This window comes from Staurois parvus, unplaced genomic scaffold, assembly GCF_062004578.1.
Source record: "Staurois parvus isolate SC_StPar_1 unplaced genomic scaffold, SC_StPar_1.0 ptg000006l, whole genome shotgun sequence".
Lineage (NCBI taxonomy): Eukaryota > Metazoa > Chordata > Amphibia > Anura > Ranidae > Staurois > Staurois parvus.
Genome location: NW_028317802.1, coordinates 11,389,498 through 11,408,588, shown reverse-complemented (window position 1 = coordinate 11,408,588; position 19,091 = coordinate 11,389,498). Strand labels below are relative to the sequence as shown.

The window sequence follows — 19,091 nt, the reverse complement described above, 5'->3', positions numbered from 1 at the left end:
TCAGAGGATACAACACCAGCTTTGTAACTGTTGATAGCCATATTTTCCAAACATTAATTTAAAAAAAACTTGTTTATTGTTGACTTTTGGCATTTAAGCAGTAAAACTGGCTTGGTTGAGGAAACTGACAGCATTTCTAAGTCTCTTTATTGGCTCTTATCATGTATGTCTTTAGTCAAAGGGTATTAAGTGAGAGGTTTAATAGAATAAAATAAATATCAGATTAACATTCAAATTGATGATAATGACATGTTAACACTACGCAATCACAAAGAGAAGCATCTGCTAAAGGTGTTTTTTCTGCAATAATATTTAACTTTTTTCAGTGTTCTATTGGCATAATGTTTTACGAAATTTGTGTAGATGACTGAATCCATTTAATTTAAGATTATATTAGTGAATTAAGAACTCATTTAAAAAATATAGCCAAATAAAACATACCTGGTATCCAAGGATTTCTTGTGCATTTTATCTCAATTCATTGTTTTGAACAACTTTTAAAATAATAAGGTTTGGATAAGGTTTGCTCTTTTAGAATATCACATTCATGTCACATTACTAAATTTTGTCACAAGATATCTAACACTGTAACTGGAGCTATGCTTCATTCCAGTCTTCAAAAAATGCACTTACTTATTTTGTTTGTTAAGACATAAAATCATGAGGTATGAAGTGAGGTACATTGTATATGTGTGTACTTAAAATGTCCAAACATAATCTCAAAATGAGAAAAAGACAGCTTGTTCTTCATGTGACTTAATTATTGTAGTGCCTGCAATTTCACTTGACTTCACCTTACTTCATGCATTAGTAAATCAGGCCCACAGAGTATTTTGGTGACAAAATTACATGATAATCATCAAGAATAACCCTTGTCTCTTGTTTGTAATATATTGTTAATGTGATTTCATAAAATGGCAAACCAAAAACATTATTAAAAAAAGGATTGTGTCTAAGATGACATAGATTGTGGTGGCATAGATGGTACTGGAAACATAAATCTATGTCTAACCAGAAGAGAAGAACTCATTCCAAGTAAATCTGAAAATTTTAATATGCAAAAGTAGATCTATTAAGTTAAGGTTAAAGAAGTCTCTGTATAACAGATTTCTTTTCAGAACATAATGCTTACTGCCTAGGATGGATCTTAAGTAATATCTCAAATAATTATTACAATTAAATAAATTGACGATAACACACATTATTAATTTATAAATTAAAGCATCAGCATTGCTAAAATGCTATTGAAGGGACAGATTAAAATAATAAAAAGGTGTAGACACTTTTATAAGTTCAGTACAAAAAAAAGCTTCTCAGTAGGTGTCCTTGAACTTCTTTTATGAACACATAAATAATTCAGAATGCTACCATTGCTATGGGCCCTAGTGCTCTAAAGGCACACTTTAAAATATTAGTTAACACTTTAGATATGAATGGTAATGATATACGAACGATTATTTACAGATTGTCTGTTGGTTAAATGTTTTTGTTAATAAGGATACACACAAAAGTATTATTATACAGGATTTATATAGCGCCAACAATTTGTGCAGCGCTTTACAATATAACAAGGCTTGCATGATAAGGGCCAGTAAAAAGATTTAGAAATGCTGTCAGTTTCTTAAGCCAAGCCAGTTTTAATACTATGTCATCCACACTTAAAAGTCACAAGGGCCATTGTCACATGTCTGGAAAAATCCTATTAACAACAACATTTAGACTAAGAGAATACTTTTCACGGACAGTGAACAAACAAACAGTAACTACTTTCATAATGTCCTTTTAAAATCCCCACTACTATCATTTCACCACCACTTTCAGTAGCTAAATCAGTAGAAATTCTGATACACAATGTTAATATGTTAATCCATAAGTAATTTTACAAATATTTGCATTAATATATGTCTTTATTATTTTTACTACACACTACCAAGATCTCTCTGAAGTCTCAGCTAGCATCTCACTACCCCTTTTCTAGCAGGGATGTCTTACCTACCAAATTATTACAGTTAGCCAGAAAGATGAAGTTGTTGCTTAACTTATTTTAAAGCCCAATGTTCATAGCAAACACCAAGTTCATGATGTATCATTTAATAAACATTAATTTGTAACATGATGATTTAGAAACATGATTACACAGCTTGTTTTAAAGATACTTCTTGATAACTGGAGCAGCACAGATTTTCAAATGACATTATTGTCTTCCTGCCATTCTGCAAACTAATTAGTGGTGTTGTAGACTATATTAACTTAAATTTAATTGAAGTTTCTGGCTCATGTGTATCAGTTTACTCATTCCTGTAAACCTGGGTACCTTAAGGTTGACTATTGTGCAAAACATTTTTGGACCACACTATAAGTTTACTAATAAGAGAATACTGGATGCCCAGGTGAATACAAAACAACAACAAACAAAACAATAGTATTGCAAGTCTGATACAACATGTTTTTAAACTTGACAAACATGACTTTTGTGCATCACCTAGATGTCCGGATATAGTTTTATATAACTATTATTTGGAATACTGATTAATATTTTTGTTTTCCTTCTAGTTTATATGACTTTACATTTATTTGTAATATTAAACTTTATAAAAATGACTTGCTTAAACAATTATATTATTATTTTTCATATAGTTATTGTATTTACATTTTGTTGTCATTTCAATGTATTTTACATTTGTTTAAACTCTACTTTTATTTTAAAAATATCACTAAATCTATATTTTTCTAATTCTCATGATAATGAGAGAATTAAAACATTGATAGCTTCTGTTTCTGAATATTATCTATCTATCTATCTATCATAGTTATTATGCTGGTTATATTAAAAAATAATTTCAAAGCTTTAATAGTAAAAATGTTTCACTGGTTAATTTAATAACCTCAAGCATTTTTCCTAATTTGCAATACAAATGTCTGGTCTCTGTTCACTGCAGTGCATATAATTACCAAAACAAGTGTTTGATTGGAAAAGACAAGATAACATAAATAAAAAGTAATTCTTTTTGTGAAGCATTTTTAAAGCTTAAATGATTAAATCAGTTTAAAAGATCAAGATCCACTTTAGCATGGAAATAAGAAGTAAAATTAGTTGGGTATGACCATTGTAAAATACTTTGTATTATGGAGGTACATTTTTTGTTATAATGAATAGGTGTACATTTTGAACATAATTTTATGATAGGCCTTACAGCTCAGAATTACGTTGGTGATTGCCATGGTGACTTTGACATTTTCTGTTTTGCATTGTTGACCCAATTAAATGCTTTCAAATAAAATACATTTTATTCAAAAATACAAATGTTAATAATTGGTGCTCAAGCTGCCCCTGATAACTAGGAGTATTTGGAAACTGTAGCTTCTTTAGCAATGTAAGAACCAGAAAATAAGCAGTTGAACTTATTTGTCAAGATTCATAAGATACTGAGATAAAGGGATTTATATATATATATATATATAAAACTAGAACATACATTTGCTGGTCTCGCAATACTAAATTACTGGTAACTAGTGAGAACAAGTAGTACTCACAGTTGTAGATAGAATGTTTTGAATCTGAAAAACATAATTTTCAATCATAGAAAAATAAATAAAAATGTACTCAATTTACATTTTTTAACAGTAAAAGGACAAACCTGTAATAATTTTAAATTTTTTTAACATTTTTACAACTTTCACCAGTGCAGTGAACCAGGGAATGTTTAAGCGTCCATCAGGGTCATGGGAAAATATTTTGTTGTATTTTTTTAACTCTATCATTTTTAAACTGATTGTATATTTGAGATTCACGTATATTAGTGTAAAATGGTTCCTTTAAGAAATCAAGAAATCACACCCTACAAATTCAAATAATTCATGTAATTGGGAAATTAATGTAATCAAATAAAAAGATAGGTAGAGTTTAAAAATATAGCTTAATTTGCAGATATCTCACTGTCTCTTCCAATGATAAGGCTATTATCAAAATGAAAAAAGTGTTATAGATCCTGTATGATAATTCATTTCAAGAAGGACAACAGCACTTGCCTAGCAGCATACATTTTTAAAAACATTTTCTAAACAATTTTTTTAATTGAACAAAAAAGAAATAAAAATTAATTGCTAGTCTTTTTTAAAACATTATGCTCACATTTTCATTGTGACCATGTTGCAATTTTAAATTCAGACACTAGATGACACTGTGCACTAATTTATAGCATCAGTTTAAAGAATGAATAGATGTATTCCTTAATACCAACTGTGCTTCTTGAAGCTGGGGTTTCGGCCATGATAGATTTCATTTTTCTTATTGTGGAAATCAATTGAGAGTGGATGCCTTATTTACAAGAGAAAATATCATCTGCAGTCTGGGAATTTAAGAAATGTTTAATCCAAATCTGGATTATCAAGCAAAAATTCGATTTTTCCATTTCTTTTTGCTACAAATGTCATGGGATGTCATCATGAGTCAGCTGCATTATATCATCCCAGAGGAATCCAAGCACGGAACGTTTGTTGGAAGAATTGCTCAGGATCTGGGACTGGACATAGGTGAGATTAATTCCAGAATGTTACGTGTTATCTCGGTCGATGAAAAGGAATATTTCCAAGTTAATCTACAGAATGGAATATTGTTTATTAAGGAAACAATAGACAGAGAATTGCTGTGTCCAGAAACACCCTTCTGTATTATTCCTTTACAGGTTATTGTAGATAAGCCTGTACAGATGTATCGTGTAGATGTTGAAATAGAAGACATTAATGATAATAGTCCAGCCTTCACTTCCAGAATTTATAATCTAATCATCTCAGAACTCAGACCTGCAGGATCTCATTTCCCTTTAAAGGCAGCAACTGATCCAGACCTAGGAACAAATTCTATTATAAATTATGAGCTCAGTGCTAATGATTATTTTGCATTAGATTTTCAGAAATACATGAATCAGATCAGGTCTTTAGAGCTTGTGCTGAAGAAACCACTTGATAGAGAAAAGCAGTCTGTTCACAATCTGACATTGATAGCCTATGATGGTGGCAAACCACGCTTAAGTGGTACAACACAAATAGTAATTAATGTTGAAGATGTTAATGATAATGCCCCCTCGTTTGATCAACCGTTTTACCAATGCAGTGTGGTTGAAAATGCGCGAAAAGGATCCCTGGTGTTTAAATTAAATTCTACAGATCTAGATCAGGGAAAGAATTGTGAAATAGTTTATGAATTAAATAGTGTGGAGAAAGTGAGCACAGTTTTTAGTCTTGATAAACATTCAGGAGAAATACGAGTGAAAGGCGAAATAGACTTTGAAAAAACCAAAATGTATGAAATTCAAATTGATGCAATTGATAATGGAGATCATCCAATGATTGGACACTGTAAAATCCTAGTGAGTGTTATAGATGTCAATGACAATCCCCCTGATATGACAGTCACATCACTTTCTGTTCCTGTTCCTGAAAATTCACCTCTAGGAACTACTGTTGCAATTATCACAGTACGGGACAAAGACTCAGGGTCAAATGGAAAAGTAAATTGCCATATTTCTGTTGATGCACCCTTCAAAATCAATTCCGCATATACAGGTGACTTTTCACTGACACTAAATCACCCATTAGATCGAGAAAGTAAAGATGAATATGAAGTTGTAATTACTGCAAGAGATGAAGGTTCCCCATCTCTATCAATCTCAAAGTCTATAAAAGTTCCTATTAGTGATGTGAATGACAATGCACCCCAATTTCACCAGCTTGCGGACATAGTCTTTATCAAAGAAAACAACCCACCGGGATCTCATGTTTATACAGCCTCAGCCTCTGACCCAGATATTGCCCAGAATTCTTTTATTACGTATACAGTCAGTGATGGCACCATTGATGGAATTCCCATTTCTTCCTACATCTCCGTCAATCCAGAAAATGGAAAGATATTCACTTTAGTATCTTTTGACCATGAACAGCTCAGTTACTTCCAGTGTCACATAACAGCTACTGATGCTGGGCTGCCTCCACTCAGTTCTAGTCTAACACTACATATTTTTATTGAAGATATTAATGACAATGCACCTACATTTCCTGCATCTTATTCTGCCATGACAATTAAAACTCCTAAATCAGCAAAGCCTGGAAACCTAATAACTAAGGTTAGAGCTATTGATATGGATTCTGGTTACAATGCCTGGGTGTCATATACTTTTAAGGATCCATCAGTAAAAGTGCCATTTATTATTTCTGAAAAAACAGGAGAAATTAGTCTAAAACGGCCATTTTCTGATTCAGATTTTGAAGAATACAGACTATTTATAGTCGCACAGGACCATGGAAACCCAGTCATGACAAGTCTAACGCAAATCTTTATCTCCTTAGTGGAATCAAGTGAAGAAATCAATACTATTGATAATAGTGAGTCAAAAAGCAATAAGGAGGAATTTTCAGACACAAACATTTACTTAGTTGTTTCTATTTGCATCATTTCAAGTGTATTTCTCATCACCTTAATCACCTTTACTGTTTTAAGATGGCAAAAGTACAGAGAGGAGGTCAATGATCTGAAAGAAAATTACAAAATATGTTCCAATACTGGAGGTAGCTGGATGTATTCCCAGCATACTCAGTATAGGGTTTGCGCAAACTCACTTCAAGGCAAGAATGACTTAATTGTTTTCACACCAAATAACTCTCAAAATCCAAGTAATGAAGAGCATCAAAATCAAGGAAGTGTCAGACCAGCTTCTTTCTATCAGGTAAAATATTTCGTAATTAATATTTGTTTTTTTTTTATATTTTTATCATGGTCTCAAAAGCATTAAAGCTTAATTGCATGCAATTGTCTAAATTCTAAAGCCTACATTGGAATGCTCTTAGGATTTTTCTTTTTAACCAGTCAGTTTTTGTGATTTATGTATATACATACTAAAAAGTGCTCCCTTGATATGAGTTTAAGTATGTATGCTCCATAAATGGCAAATGTATAGCTACAATAATCCAATGCATTTTGTGGACCAATACAATTTTCCAAAGCCCTGAGGGCTTTAACATCTATCACAGTATCTACTGGACTCAAACAATGGCAACCTGGGTTTATCAGTCAGAAGGAGGAAGATCTCTATTACAGCTGTGAGGGTGTGTAATGCTGACACTTGTGTAATAGAGGTGTGTTTGTTTGGTTTTAACATGTTCATAAATGTTTTAACGTCTTCAATTGTCTTTTATAGAACACTATATACTTTGACCCCTTATATAACTGTACTTGGAAGTAGTATGGAGGTTAAATATGGTATTAGGAAGAAAAGTAACAATTTTGTGTACATTTTCTTAATTAAATTAAGTATCCCGTAACAAAAAAAATAGTTAGCAATATGTATTGTGGCACAAAAGATACTAAATCTAAAGCTACAATATTTTGTGCTACAATACATGTCCCTATATATTTCTTTGAGATAAGTTTAACACATTTTTTTGGCTACAGGATACCTAATTTAATTAAGAAAATGTTAACAATATCAGCAGAGCTTAGCTTTACAATTGTTCTCTAGAGTAGATAGAATCATCTTTCAGCATTCCGGGATCCACTGCCCAAAGCTTTAATAAAGCCACAGTTAAAGATTTCAATACTCCCAGCTAGTATTGAGAGAATAAGAGGTAAAAGTCCACACCATCTCCAATAATAGTCCCAATATGCTCACCAAAAACATCTTTCAGCATTCCGGGATCCACTGCCCAAAGCTTTAATAAAGTCAATGTTAATGATTTCAATACTCCCAGCTAGTATTGAGAGAATAAGAGGTAAATGTCCACACCATCTCCAATAATAGTCCCAATATGCTCACCAAACTGTATCCCTTATTACTATCATATATAAATGCAAACATACAAGAACTGCTCTTAACAAATTAACTAAAAGTCTCTTACCGCTCATTCTGCAGTTGTTCCCTGCAGTTAAGGTGTGCATACATTGAATGATGTCATTTGTTGAATGATGTCAAACAGAATTCAATGGATATTTCAATTTTTCTCCAAGCTAATTGGTGCTCTATGAACCAGTATTTATTTATATTGTAATTTTTTTATTGTTGGCTAAATCCTAATTTTACACATATATATATAAGGGTGTAAATACACCCACAACAACATATATGTACACATAATAGAAGACAAAAACGAATAACCAATTCAGACATAAGACAATAGCATGGCTAAATGGCAAGTAGCAGTAAATAATATAGTGATTAACAAAGCTCCAAGGCAATCCAACTCATTTGCTGTTAGAGGATTGATCCCATAGCTCCCAGACAGCTGTAAATTGGCCAGGGTAATCACCAGCTAATGAACCAGTATTTCAAAAATTTTAAAACTTTTGGCAGAAGTGTTTTTCTTGTTTCCCGTGCGTATTTGGTGAATTTGCATGGTTTTCTGAAGTAGAAAAGGCTCTAAATATAATTTAGAGGATAGAGATTTTGTGAACTGATAAAGTGTTGGTCAGGCTGTAGCTTTAAGCAAATAACAAAAATGATGGTGGAGTCTGAAGATCAAAGACACATAGATAACATGTATTTGACTTAGTTTAGATCTGGACACATAACATGTTCTGTGCTCTTTGGATATGTTTGGAAAAACATAAATTAAATTACAAAAAAGAGAAATTAAAGCTGATTGCCCTTTCTTGCAAACTTTTTTTTTACTTTCTAGGATACAAATGTTAGACTGCTCACTATAAGGAAAAACTGTGCAATATAACAAAATAAGCTTTAACTACCACTGGATAATAGCTCCTAGCTTTGTTTCCACAAGTGATTTAGAAGGTGTAATTAGATGCACTATTTTCATATATTTTAATGGTCTTACTTTAATATAATCATAATATGTTGCTTATATTTTGCCATTTATCAATGCATTTGAAATGAGGAAATAAAGGAGAAAATGTGGCACTACAACCTTGATGATATTTCACTTTTCATTTTTTATGCTCTGTTCTTTAAAAACAACCACCTGATTCAAATGATCAAAATCAGTGCACAATATGTAAGCTTTCAAATCCTATTCATGTTTATTGGTGATATATTGACCCATATTAGTTTATCTGTGCATACTTAATTGTTTAAAAGTGCATAATTCATAGAATAAAATGAAAAAAAAAAGACTAAATAAAATAACAAATTTAAATTCATGGCTAAGGTCCAACACATTTTACATCTTTGAAAAATCCTGAAATAAAGTGTGAAATGGTTATTGACCAGAAAGTTGATCTTGAACACAGCTGTTCTCTTTTCATGGCATCAAAATTGTGGGATCACAATAAATGCATATGCACACAGTCTTGCACCTACTGTATAGCCCTTGCAATATCCCTAGCAGTTTCACATTTTAAATTGTTTTAAATATAGCATTAAAATAATTATAGGGAAAATATTATTTTCATGCAATATGAAAAACAGGCACTAGATGTCATTCTACACCAACTTATTGCAGCAGGGCAATGTGAATTCAAAGCATCGTTGCAGCCTGCAGCCTGAACATCTTGCTGCTAAGGGTTTCGGCCATGACAGATTTTTCTTACCATTTTGTGGATATTTTCTGTGAATGAATGCCTTGTTTACTGAAAAAATTACAATCTCCATCATCACTGAATTCAAGAGATGCTCAGAAAACAGAACTATCAATCAAGAAGCAGGTTGGTCCATTACATTTTGTTGCAAATGTCTTGGGATGTGGTTCTGGGTCAGCTGCATTATATCATCCCCGAGGAATCCAAACATGGCACCTTTGTAGGAAGAATTGCTCAGGATCTGGGACTGGGTTTAGGTGAGATTAATTCCAGAATGTTACGTGTTGTCTCTAGAGATGATAAAGAATATTTCCAGGTGAATCTTCAGAATGGAATTCTGTTTGTTAAGGAGACAATAGACAGAGAGCTGCTGTGCCCTGATACACCATTCTGCATCATTCCTCTGCAGGTTATTGTAGATAAGCCAGTGCAGATGTATCGTGTAGATGTTGAAATAGAAGATATTAATGATAATAGCCCAAAATTTTCCTCCACTGTGACTAATTTATTGATATCAGAAGTCAGACCTGCAGGATCTCATTTTCTACTGAAAGGAGCTGTGGATCCAGATCTAGGAACAAATTCCATTACCAATTATGAGCTTAGTGCCAGTGATTATTTTACATTAGATTTTCAGAAGTATATGAACCAAATCAGATCATTGGAGCTTGTATTAAAGAAATCACTAGACAGAGAAAAGCAGTCAGTTCACAATCTGACACTCACAGCCTATGATGAAGGCAAGCCAAGATTAAGTGGTACAACCCAAATAATAATTAATGTTGAAGATTTGAATGATAATGCCCCTTTCTTTGATCAACCATTCTATCAGTGCACTGTGATTGAAAATGTTCCTATAGGATTTTTAATGTTTAAACTGAATGCTACAGATTTAGATCAAGGAAAAAATGCTGACATAGTATATGAATTTGGTAACATGGCAATGGAAGATGTGAGGAAGATTTTCAGCTTAAATAAGCATACTGGAGAAATAAGGGTAACTGGTGAAATAGACTTTGAGAAGACAAAAATGTATGAAATTCAAGTTGATGCTATTGATAAAGGAGAACACCCAATGGTTGGACACTGTAAAGTTCTAGTAACTGTTGTTGATGTTAATGACAATCCTCCTGAAATGACAGTGACATCATTATCAGTTCCTGTTCCTGAGGATTCCCCACAAGGGACAACAGTTGCCATAATAAGTGTTCATGACAGAGATTCTGGATTCAATGGCAAAGTCCAGTGCCACCTTTCTGATCATTCCCCCTTTAAAATAAATCCCGCATTTATGGGAGATTTTTCATTGACTTTGAATCAACCATTGGATAGAGAAATAAAGAGTGAATATGAAGTTTTAATCACAGCAAGGGATGAAGGTTCCCCATCTCTTTCAGTTTCAAAAACTATAAAAGTACCTATAAGTGATGCTAATGATAATGCTCCCAAGTTTCAACAGCCTGCTGATACTATCTTCATTAAGGAAAATAATCCTCCAGGATCTCATATTTACACAGTATCAGCTTATGACCCAGATGTTGGCCAGAATTCCTTTATCACATATTCAATAATGGATAGCACTATTGATAGAATCCCCATATCTTCCTACATTTCTATCAATCCAGAGAATGGGAAAGTATTTGCATTAGTGTCATTTGACCATGAACAAGTCACATATTTTCAGTGCCATATAAAAGCCTCAGATGCTGGTCTCCCACCACTAAACTCTAATTTAACACTAAACATTTTTATTGAAGATATAAATGACAACGCACCAACCTTTCCATTATCTTATTCCCCAATGTCAATTAAAACTCCAAAATCAGCACAACCTGGACAACTGGTTACAAAAGTGAGAGCTACGGACATAGATTCTGGATATAATGCCTGGATATCGTACAATTTTAAGGAGCCAATAGTAAAAACACCATTTGTCATTTCTGAAACAACTGGAGATATTAGTTTAAGACGTGCATTATCAGATTCAGATATTGATGAATACCAGTTAGTTGTAGTTGCTCAAGATCATGGAGACCCAATAATGACAGCAGTTACACAAATCGTGATCTTTTTCATAGAAGCTGGTGAAGAAATCAAGCTTATTAATAATAATTCAAAAAATGGTGATGAACAGTTTTCTGACACGAACATTTACTTAGTTGTTGCCATATGCATAATATCAAGCATATTTCTCATTACAATAATTGCCTTCACTGTTCTAAGATGGCAAAAATATAGGGATGAAGTCAATGACCTTAAAGAAAGCTACAAGATTTGTTCCAACACTGGGGGTAGTTGGATGTATTCACAACACACTCAGTACCGAGTATATTCAAACTCACAGCAGGGTAAGAATGACTTAATACTCTTTACACCAAATGGTTCTCAACAAGCAAATAATGAAGATGCAAATCAACAAAACCAAAGGCCAACTTCTTCATATCAGGTAAGGTAACACTTAAATACAAATAATAACTTATGTTTTAGTACCTTTAACACCCTCTGCTGTGATTATGACTGATCAAGCTCAAAATGAAATGTTCCTTCTTAGCCAATGCTAAATACAAGAGTATGTGTATGGTTATAAATGACTTAAAGCAAGGTTATAAGCTATTTATTTAGTAGGGATGTAAATACATTTTGAAATGTGAATTGAGTAGAGAAACTCCTTCTCACCAACTCAAATGTAATGGTTGTATTCGTGCACCCTTAAAATAGATTGTTGCTGATTCATTCTGGAGTTGTTTGGAGTAGTAAACAAAGCATTTTTATTTAAGAAACAGATAAATTACATTTACAAAAATGCAAAGCATGCTTAGGATACAAAAGCTCAACCTGCAACTGTAAGTTCAAAATATAAAAATTCATAGATTGTGTCACCCATAATAAATACTCAGCTGTGGTCTCATATTTACAAAGCAAAAACAAAATTCTAGATTGTTTCAGTATGCCTAGGCTGACTGGTTTCCAAATGTTTTAATCCTGGCTTTAAAGTAATTGTGAGAGAAACAAAAATATGTATATACAGTATATACAGTTGCAAGAAAAAGTATGTGAACCCCTTGGGATTACATTGAGTTTTGCATTAATTGGGCATAAAATGTGCTCTGAACGTCATCTAAGTCACAACAGTAGAAGAACACAGTCTGCTAAACATAATACTACACAAACATTAGATGTTGCCATGGTTTAATTGCACATAACATGTAAACATTCACAGTGCAGGGAGGAAAAAGTATGTGAACCTTTGGACTTATATAACTGGTTGACCCTCCTTTGGCAGCAATAACCTCAACCAAACGTTTCCTGTAGTTGCAGATCAGACCTGCACAACGATCTGGAGTAATTTTGGACCACTCCTCTTAACTGTTTCAGTGTAGCAATATTCTTGGGATGTCTGGTGTGAATTGCTCTCTTAAGGTCATGCCACAGCATTTCAATCGGGTTGAGGTCAGGACTCTGACTGGGCCACTCCAGAAGGCGTAGTCTGTGCTGTTGCAGCCATTGTTTTGTTGAATTACTTGTATGCTTTGGGTCATTGTCCTGTTGCATCACCCATCCTCTGCGGAGCTTCAGTTGGCGGACAGATGGTCGTACGTTTTCCTGCAAAATGTCTTGATAAACTCTGGAATTTATTTTCCCATCAATGACAACAATCCGTCCAGGCCCTGAGGCAGCAAAGCAGCCCCAAACCATGATGCTCCCTCCGCCATGTTTTACAGTGGGGATGAGGTTTTGATGTTGGTGTGCTGTGCCTTTTTTTCTCCACACATAGTGTTGTGTGTTCTCCCAAACAACTCAATCTTGGTTTCATCTGTCCACAGTATATTTTGCCAGTAGTGCTGTGGAACATCCAGGTGCTCTTTTGCAAACTTCAAACGTGCTGCAATATTCTTTTTGGACAGCAATGGCTTCCTCCGTGGTGTCCTCCCATGTACTCCATTCTTGTTTAATGTTTTCCTTATTGTAGATGTGTCAACAAAAATGTTAGCATGTGCCAGAGATTTCTGTAGGTCTTTAGCTGACACTCTGGGATTCTTCTTTACCTCATGCAGCATTCTGCGCTGTGCTCTTGCAGTCATTTTTACAGGACAACCACGCCTAGGGAAAGTAGCAACAGTGCTAAACTTTCTCCATTTGTAGACAGTCTGTCTTACCGTGGACACATGAACATCAAGGCTTTTGGAGATACTTTTGTAACCCTTTCCAGCTTCATGCAAGTCAACAATTCTTGGTTGTAGGTCTTCTGAGAGCTCTTTTCTACGAGACATGGTTCACATCAGACAGTGCTTCTTGAAACCAGTAAACCCAAAACAGGTGTGTGTTTTTTAAGGGCAGGACAGCTGTCAGCAACACATCCAATATCATCACACTGATTGGAGTCAAGGTTGGCTCACTCCTGGCTCCAATTAGCTCTGGGAGAAGTCATTAAGCTAGGGCCTCACATACTTTTTCCTCCCTGCACTGTGAATGTTTACATGTTATGTGCAATTAAACCATGGCAACATCTAATGTTTGTGTAGTATTATGTTCAGCAGACTGTGTTCTTCTATTGTTGTGACTTAGATGACGTTCAGAGCACATTTTATGCCCAATTCATGCAAAACTCCACGTAATCCCAAGGGGTTCACATACTTTTTCTTGCAACTGTATATGTGCAAAATGAGCGTCATAGGCCTTTACATTCTGCTAACATCAGGGGTCTCCAAATAATCGTACCTCATTTTTTAAGTTGGAAATTAAAAAGCTAGCAGTTTGCTGAAAAAAGTTTCAAACATGATATTTGAGATATTGTATTGCTTTGCAATGATGAACATGTGCATGATTCCCTGTATCCACACTATTGAAAGGTTAAAGTCAACTGAAAATCTATTTGCATATACCTGTACTATAATTTGGTGTGAAGTATGTGAAATAAATTAGGTTTATTTGATCAAACAATATTATTCTCAGTAACAGTTTCATATACATACATTTTGCATATGTGTTTAATTATTTCTTTCTATAAAATAGGAATTTCAATTTTGCTAATTTTTTTTTTATTCTTGTATCCATTTTTTCCTCATAAAATAATATTTTGTTTTTACCTGGAATGGTTTTATTTTCTACTGCTCTACAGAGACATTTCATAGATCAAAGATTATGTTATTGTTTTTGAGAACTGTTTTTTACATAGAAAATATCTTATAAAATAAAAAGTAAAAAATGATAGAATAAGTGCCTGTGGTAAATTCAACCTGTCTATATATGCAACCTTTGGTGAACTGAAAAAATAGGAAAATATTACAAAAGATGCATATTCTGCATGATAATTAAAATATGTGTTTTGGCTAAGCTATTATTCATCTAAATATGTTATATCTTTGACAGCAAATAGGCTTTGAGTTCAGAAATAATCGGCCACAAATTCTAGGATGCTTCCTAGGATGGTGCCATCTAAGTCTTGCCCTTAGACACCTTACTACACAATTATTCTACTCATTTAATTTATTTATCATTTATTTTTTAAAAATTATTTTGCTTTCCCTTAACTCTCTGTTCTTTGTAATGATAGAGAGGTGAATTAAATGAGAGCATACAATTCACCACTGGGAATTTTACAGCTGCTCTTCATTGAGCAGTTCTCATGCTAACAGTTTTCAATAGGCAGTAACTAACAACATGTGTGTGTACACACAATTGTCTACCACACCTTACTAATGCCATTGCAAGCAGCTAACAGTCAAACAGCATATCACATATGAGAACAGTTTTGCATTCCTGTGCTATCAGTCTTGTGGTATCGGTCAGCACCCCCCAGGTCCTTGGCCTTGAAAGCTTCATCAGGAACACATCCCAGCCTGCTAATAGGATAATAAAGGAGCAGCTGCATGTTACTCGCATTTTATATTTTTGAGTTTTAATATCTCTCAGAATTGATTTGGTTAATGAGAGTTCTTGACCATGAGTGAAAGCTTCAACACGACAACAGAAATGTATTGCTAAATAGTATGAAGGTCTAAACTAACATACCACCATATATCTAGGCACTGCAAAAGGGAAAAGGAAAATTAAACAAAGGGATTATAAAATATAATACTCATAACATGAATACACAAACAGGAAGACAGATAATACATAAAACAAGCATATCTACATGTAAGTGCCAAAGATATGTCCGATATTTACCAGCTGTGTAGTATGGGGGCCTCCTTCTCACTTGTTTCCCCCAAGACTTTACCTAATATAGACCTATCTCGCATAGACTTGCATGGGACCATCCTGATAGGTGGAACTATCTAATCCATCTACTCAAATCTAGTACATCTTACCCAGGATTGGACAATTTCCCCATCCCCTCACCAGCACCTCCCTTTTTGGAGGGCAAATTAAGTATGCCAGGTCATAGCCTTTTTTGTAGGGAACATTAGGTATGCAAAGTCATAGCCTGGGCAAATTGTGCATCCCTGGACAGATGACCATCCTCATTGCATATCTAAAGAGAAGGTCCTTTAAAGTGGATATAGTGAAACCAAAAGAGATTTAAGTAGCCTGATCTAGATAATTACTTCAGACCTGTAATGTCTGAGATAAGAAAATTTATTTATTTGTTGTCCCTTCTCACATAAAGTATTAGGACTGGTACATAATAGAGCATTCTTTGTGGCACATACATGTACAGTACATCAAAATATTCCTACACGTCAAAGTTATCTGGTAACTCTGGTTATACAAATAGTTATTTACATTTGCTAATGGAGATTACACATAAACCCCTCATAAAGCAATACTGCATACATATGAGGTCATCTCATATGGTCTGCACAGCGGCTAAATGGTTAGCACTTCCACGTGGCAGTACAAGGGTCGTTGGTTCAAATCCCAACCACATACCACCTGCCTGGAGTTTGCATGTTCTCCCTGTGCCTGCGTGGGTTTCCTGCGGGTACTCCAGTGTCCTCCCAGACTCCAAAGACATGCTAGTAGGTTAACTGGATCCTGTCTAACTTGGCCCTAGTATGTGTATGTATGAATGAAAGTTAGGGACCTTAGATTGTACACCCCTTGAGGGTTAGGGACTGATTTGAATGTACAATATATATGTACAGTACTGCATAAATTGACAGCGCTATATAAGTACCTGAAAAAAATAAATAAATCTCTCTACTGACCCTGCTTGCTCTTGCGTTGACATTGTTCACTATAAGAATGTGTATAAGAATGTGTATACCGCAGGAGAACCTGATCAGTCCCTATTCCCTATGGGCCTATGGGCCACCTTCTGGTTTGGGGGCTGTCATACAGAGGATTACAGGAGTCTTATACCAAAGCAAAATCTGGCACTCACATTTGTGCTATTTAAAATATGTTGAATGTTTGTATTAAGGAAAACATAACTGCATTAACTGTTTTAGCTCTGTCAACTAAGGTGCTTACTAGTCATTCATTTTTATTCCACAGTATTTGTGGTTAGAGATGTGTTCAGATAATTACAAAATATTATATCTTAGTAACTGAGAAATAAATTTGTGCAAAACCAGAACAGATTTCCTAATCCGATTATCCATGGTGGACCAATAATATTAATTGAGCTTTTTTTTAGTATAGTTATAGTTCTACTAAACTACACATACAAATCATGAGATAACATAAAAATACTGCAAGTCCTAGTTAAAGTCAAACCCAGCACTGCTGAAAAAATGTAGAATGCTGAACACACAAAGGGGTTGATTTACTAAAGGCAAATAGGTTTTTCTCTTTGCAAGGGAAGTTGCATTTTGCAAGGGGCTTTACCTTAGAGCTTAGTGAAGGCGGTGAAGTATCACTTTGCAAACAACAATTGTGTGCAAAGAAAATAAAAAAAACAGCATTTTCCTTTAGTAAATCAGCCAAAAGAGTTGTTTAATAGTGCAGTGCAGTGAGACAAAATAATGGAAAGTAATGTTTACTTCATGCTTACAACTGTGGATATTATTATTATTATTATTATTATACAGGAGCCAGTGTTATATAAAGGAAATGACCTGTGTGGAAATCTTTGTGAACTGATTTTTATATTGCTTTTTAATAAAGCACGGTGGCTACATGGTTAGCACTTCCACCTGGCAGTACTAGGGTCGTTGGTTTTAATCCCAACAACAGCACCACCTGCCTGGAGTTTGCATGTTCTCCCTGTGCCTGTATGCTTGTGCATATCATGCTGGTAGGTTAACTGGATCCTGTCTAAATTGGCCCTAGTATATGTATGTTTGAATATAAGTTAGGGACATTAGATTGTACACTCCTTGAGGGTTAGGGACTGATGTGAATGTACAATATATATGTAAAGCACTGCGAAAATTGACAGCGTTATATAAGTACCTGTAGTAAATAAATATAGAGACAACAGTTTGCGCAGTGCTTTACAATATAATAGGAGTTTGTATACAGGAGATTTATATTTTTTTTTCTATTGATTGAACTGGAGGGACATGTGTCTTTTTTCACCCTGACTAACTATGTCACTACAGTATGCACACCTTTTGGACTCTGATGGACATCCCCAACAGCTCTAAAAAGCTTCATTCTTACCCTTTCTGACTCTGCCAATATCTTCACCGTAAACCCTGTTGGGCATCTGACAGCCTCTTCTCATATATCTTCACTGTTGGTCCACCTCCTCCCATGGATGCATACTATGATATGCACTTATTCCAATAGAAATGTCAGTTGGGCATTGTGATGCACATACTTTTTAACATACATTTATTTAACATACAGTTATTAATCTATGTGACATACATAGATGCCTGAATTGCTGATTACCAGATGAATGTTGTTATGTGGATTTTATGCTGACCTTAAATATTTAATGCTGTGGTTTCTAGATGTAAAATAGTACATACTTTGTGCCTTCATTGTACTTAAAAATTGGGATTTATAAGATGTACATTTGGAAAACTGCTTTTCATAGGGATCCTGCAATTTATTCAGGCACCTTCTTGTTGACTAATTTGATAGGAAGAACTGCTTGACCAAGATAGATTTTTTTATGCCACGTACTATTGTTTCCCCTATGCTAATATTGTTATGCATTAACATGCACATTTGGGAAATCCAAGTTTATGACAGAAAAAAATATATTGTGAAAAAGATTGTTTGGCAGAAAAATTGTGCTTTAGTACCTTATTTTAGTATCTTAGTACCTTAAATTGTGTCTTAGTATTTAGTATCTGATGTCCATGCATATCTTTAGTTATAAATGGCTGATGGTTTAGAATTATGGTCTTTCACGCCAGTATAAACAGTGGCAACTTTATGATGTGGTGTACAAATATTGAAAAGCCTTTATTCATACTAGTTAAATCTACTTAGTTTTATTACCTCTTTCAAAGCTAGTTTATAGTTTATATACTGTATTCATTTTACTGGTCTATTAACAAAATATTTGCAAAGGTTCTGCTATTCTATATTTGCCAAATTATCCTAAATAGTATGTTCCTTTACTGTCTAATATTAAGATTGTTTTATGAAATAATTTACATTTAATAAATAAAATAACTTAATTGAAATGATACTGTAATTTTTACAACCTGATCATAGTCTGTAT

General features: G+C 34.1%; 1 protein-coding gene across 3 annotated transcripts in view; it reads left to right on the top strand.

Moving 5' to 3' along the window:
* The first annotated feature begins 4,341 nt into the window (after window positions 1-4,341).
* LOC149474338 (protocadherin alpha-C2-like) overlaps window positions 4,342-19,091 on the top strand; it is a 371,807-nt gene continuing 357,057 nt past the window's right edge. Inside the window, exon 1 of one of the 3 annotated variants that reach the window (XM_089659953.1) lies at window positions 4,342-6,722. In XM_089659953.1, the coding sequence (XP_089516079.1) occupies window positions 4,365-6,722 (2,358 nt within the window). In that variant the 5' untranslated portion in view covers window positions 4,342-4,364. Of the gene's footprint in view, window positions 6,723-9,520; window positions 11,970-19,091 lie in introns of those variants that run through there. The other 2 variants (XM_089660550.1, XM_089660089.1) reach the window with 2 other exon arrangements.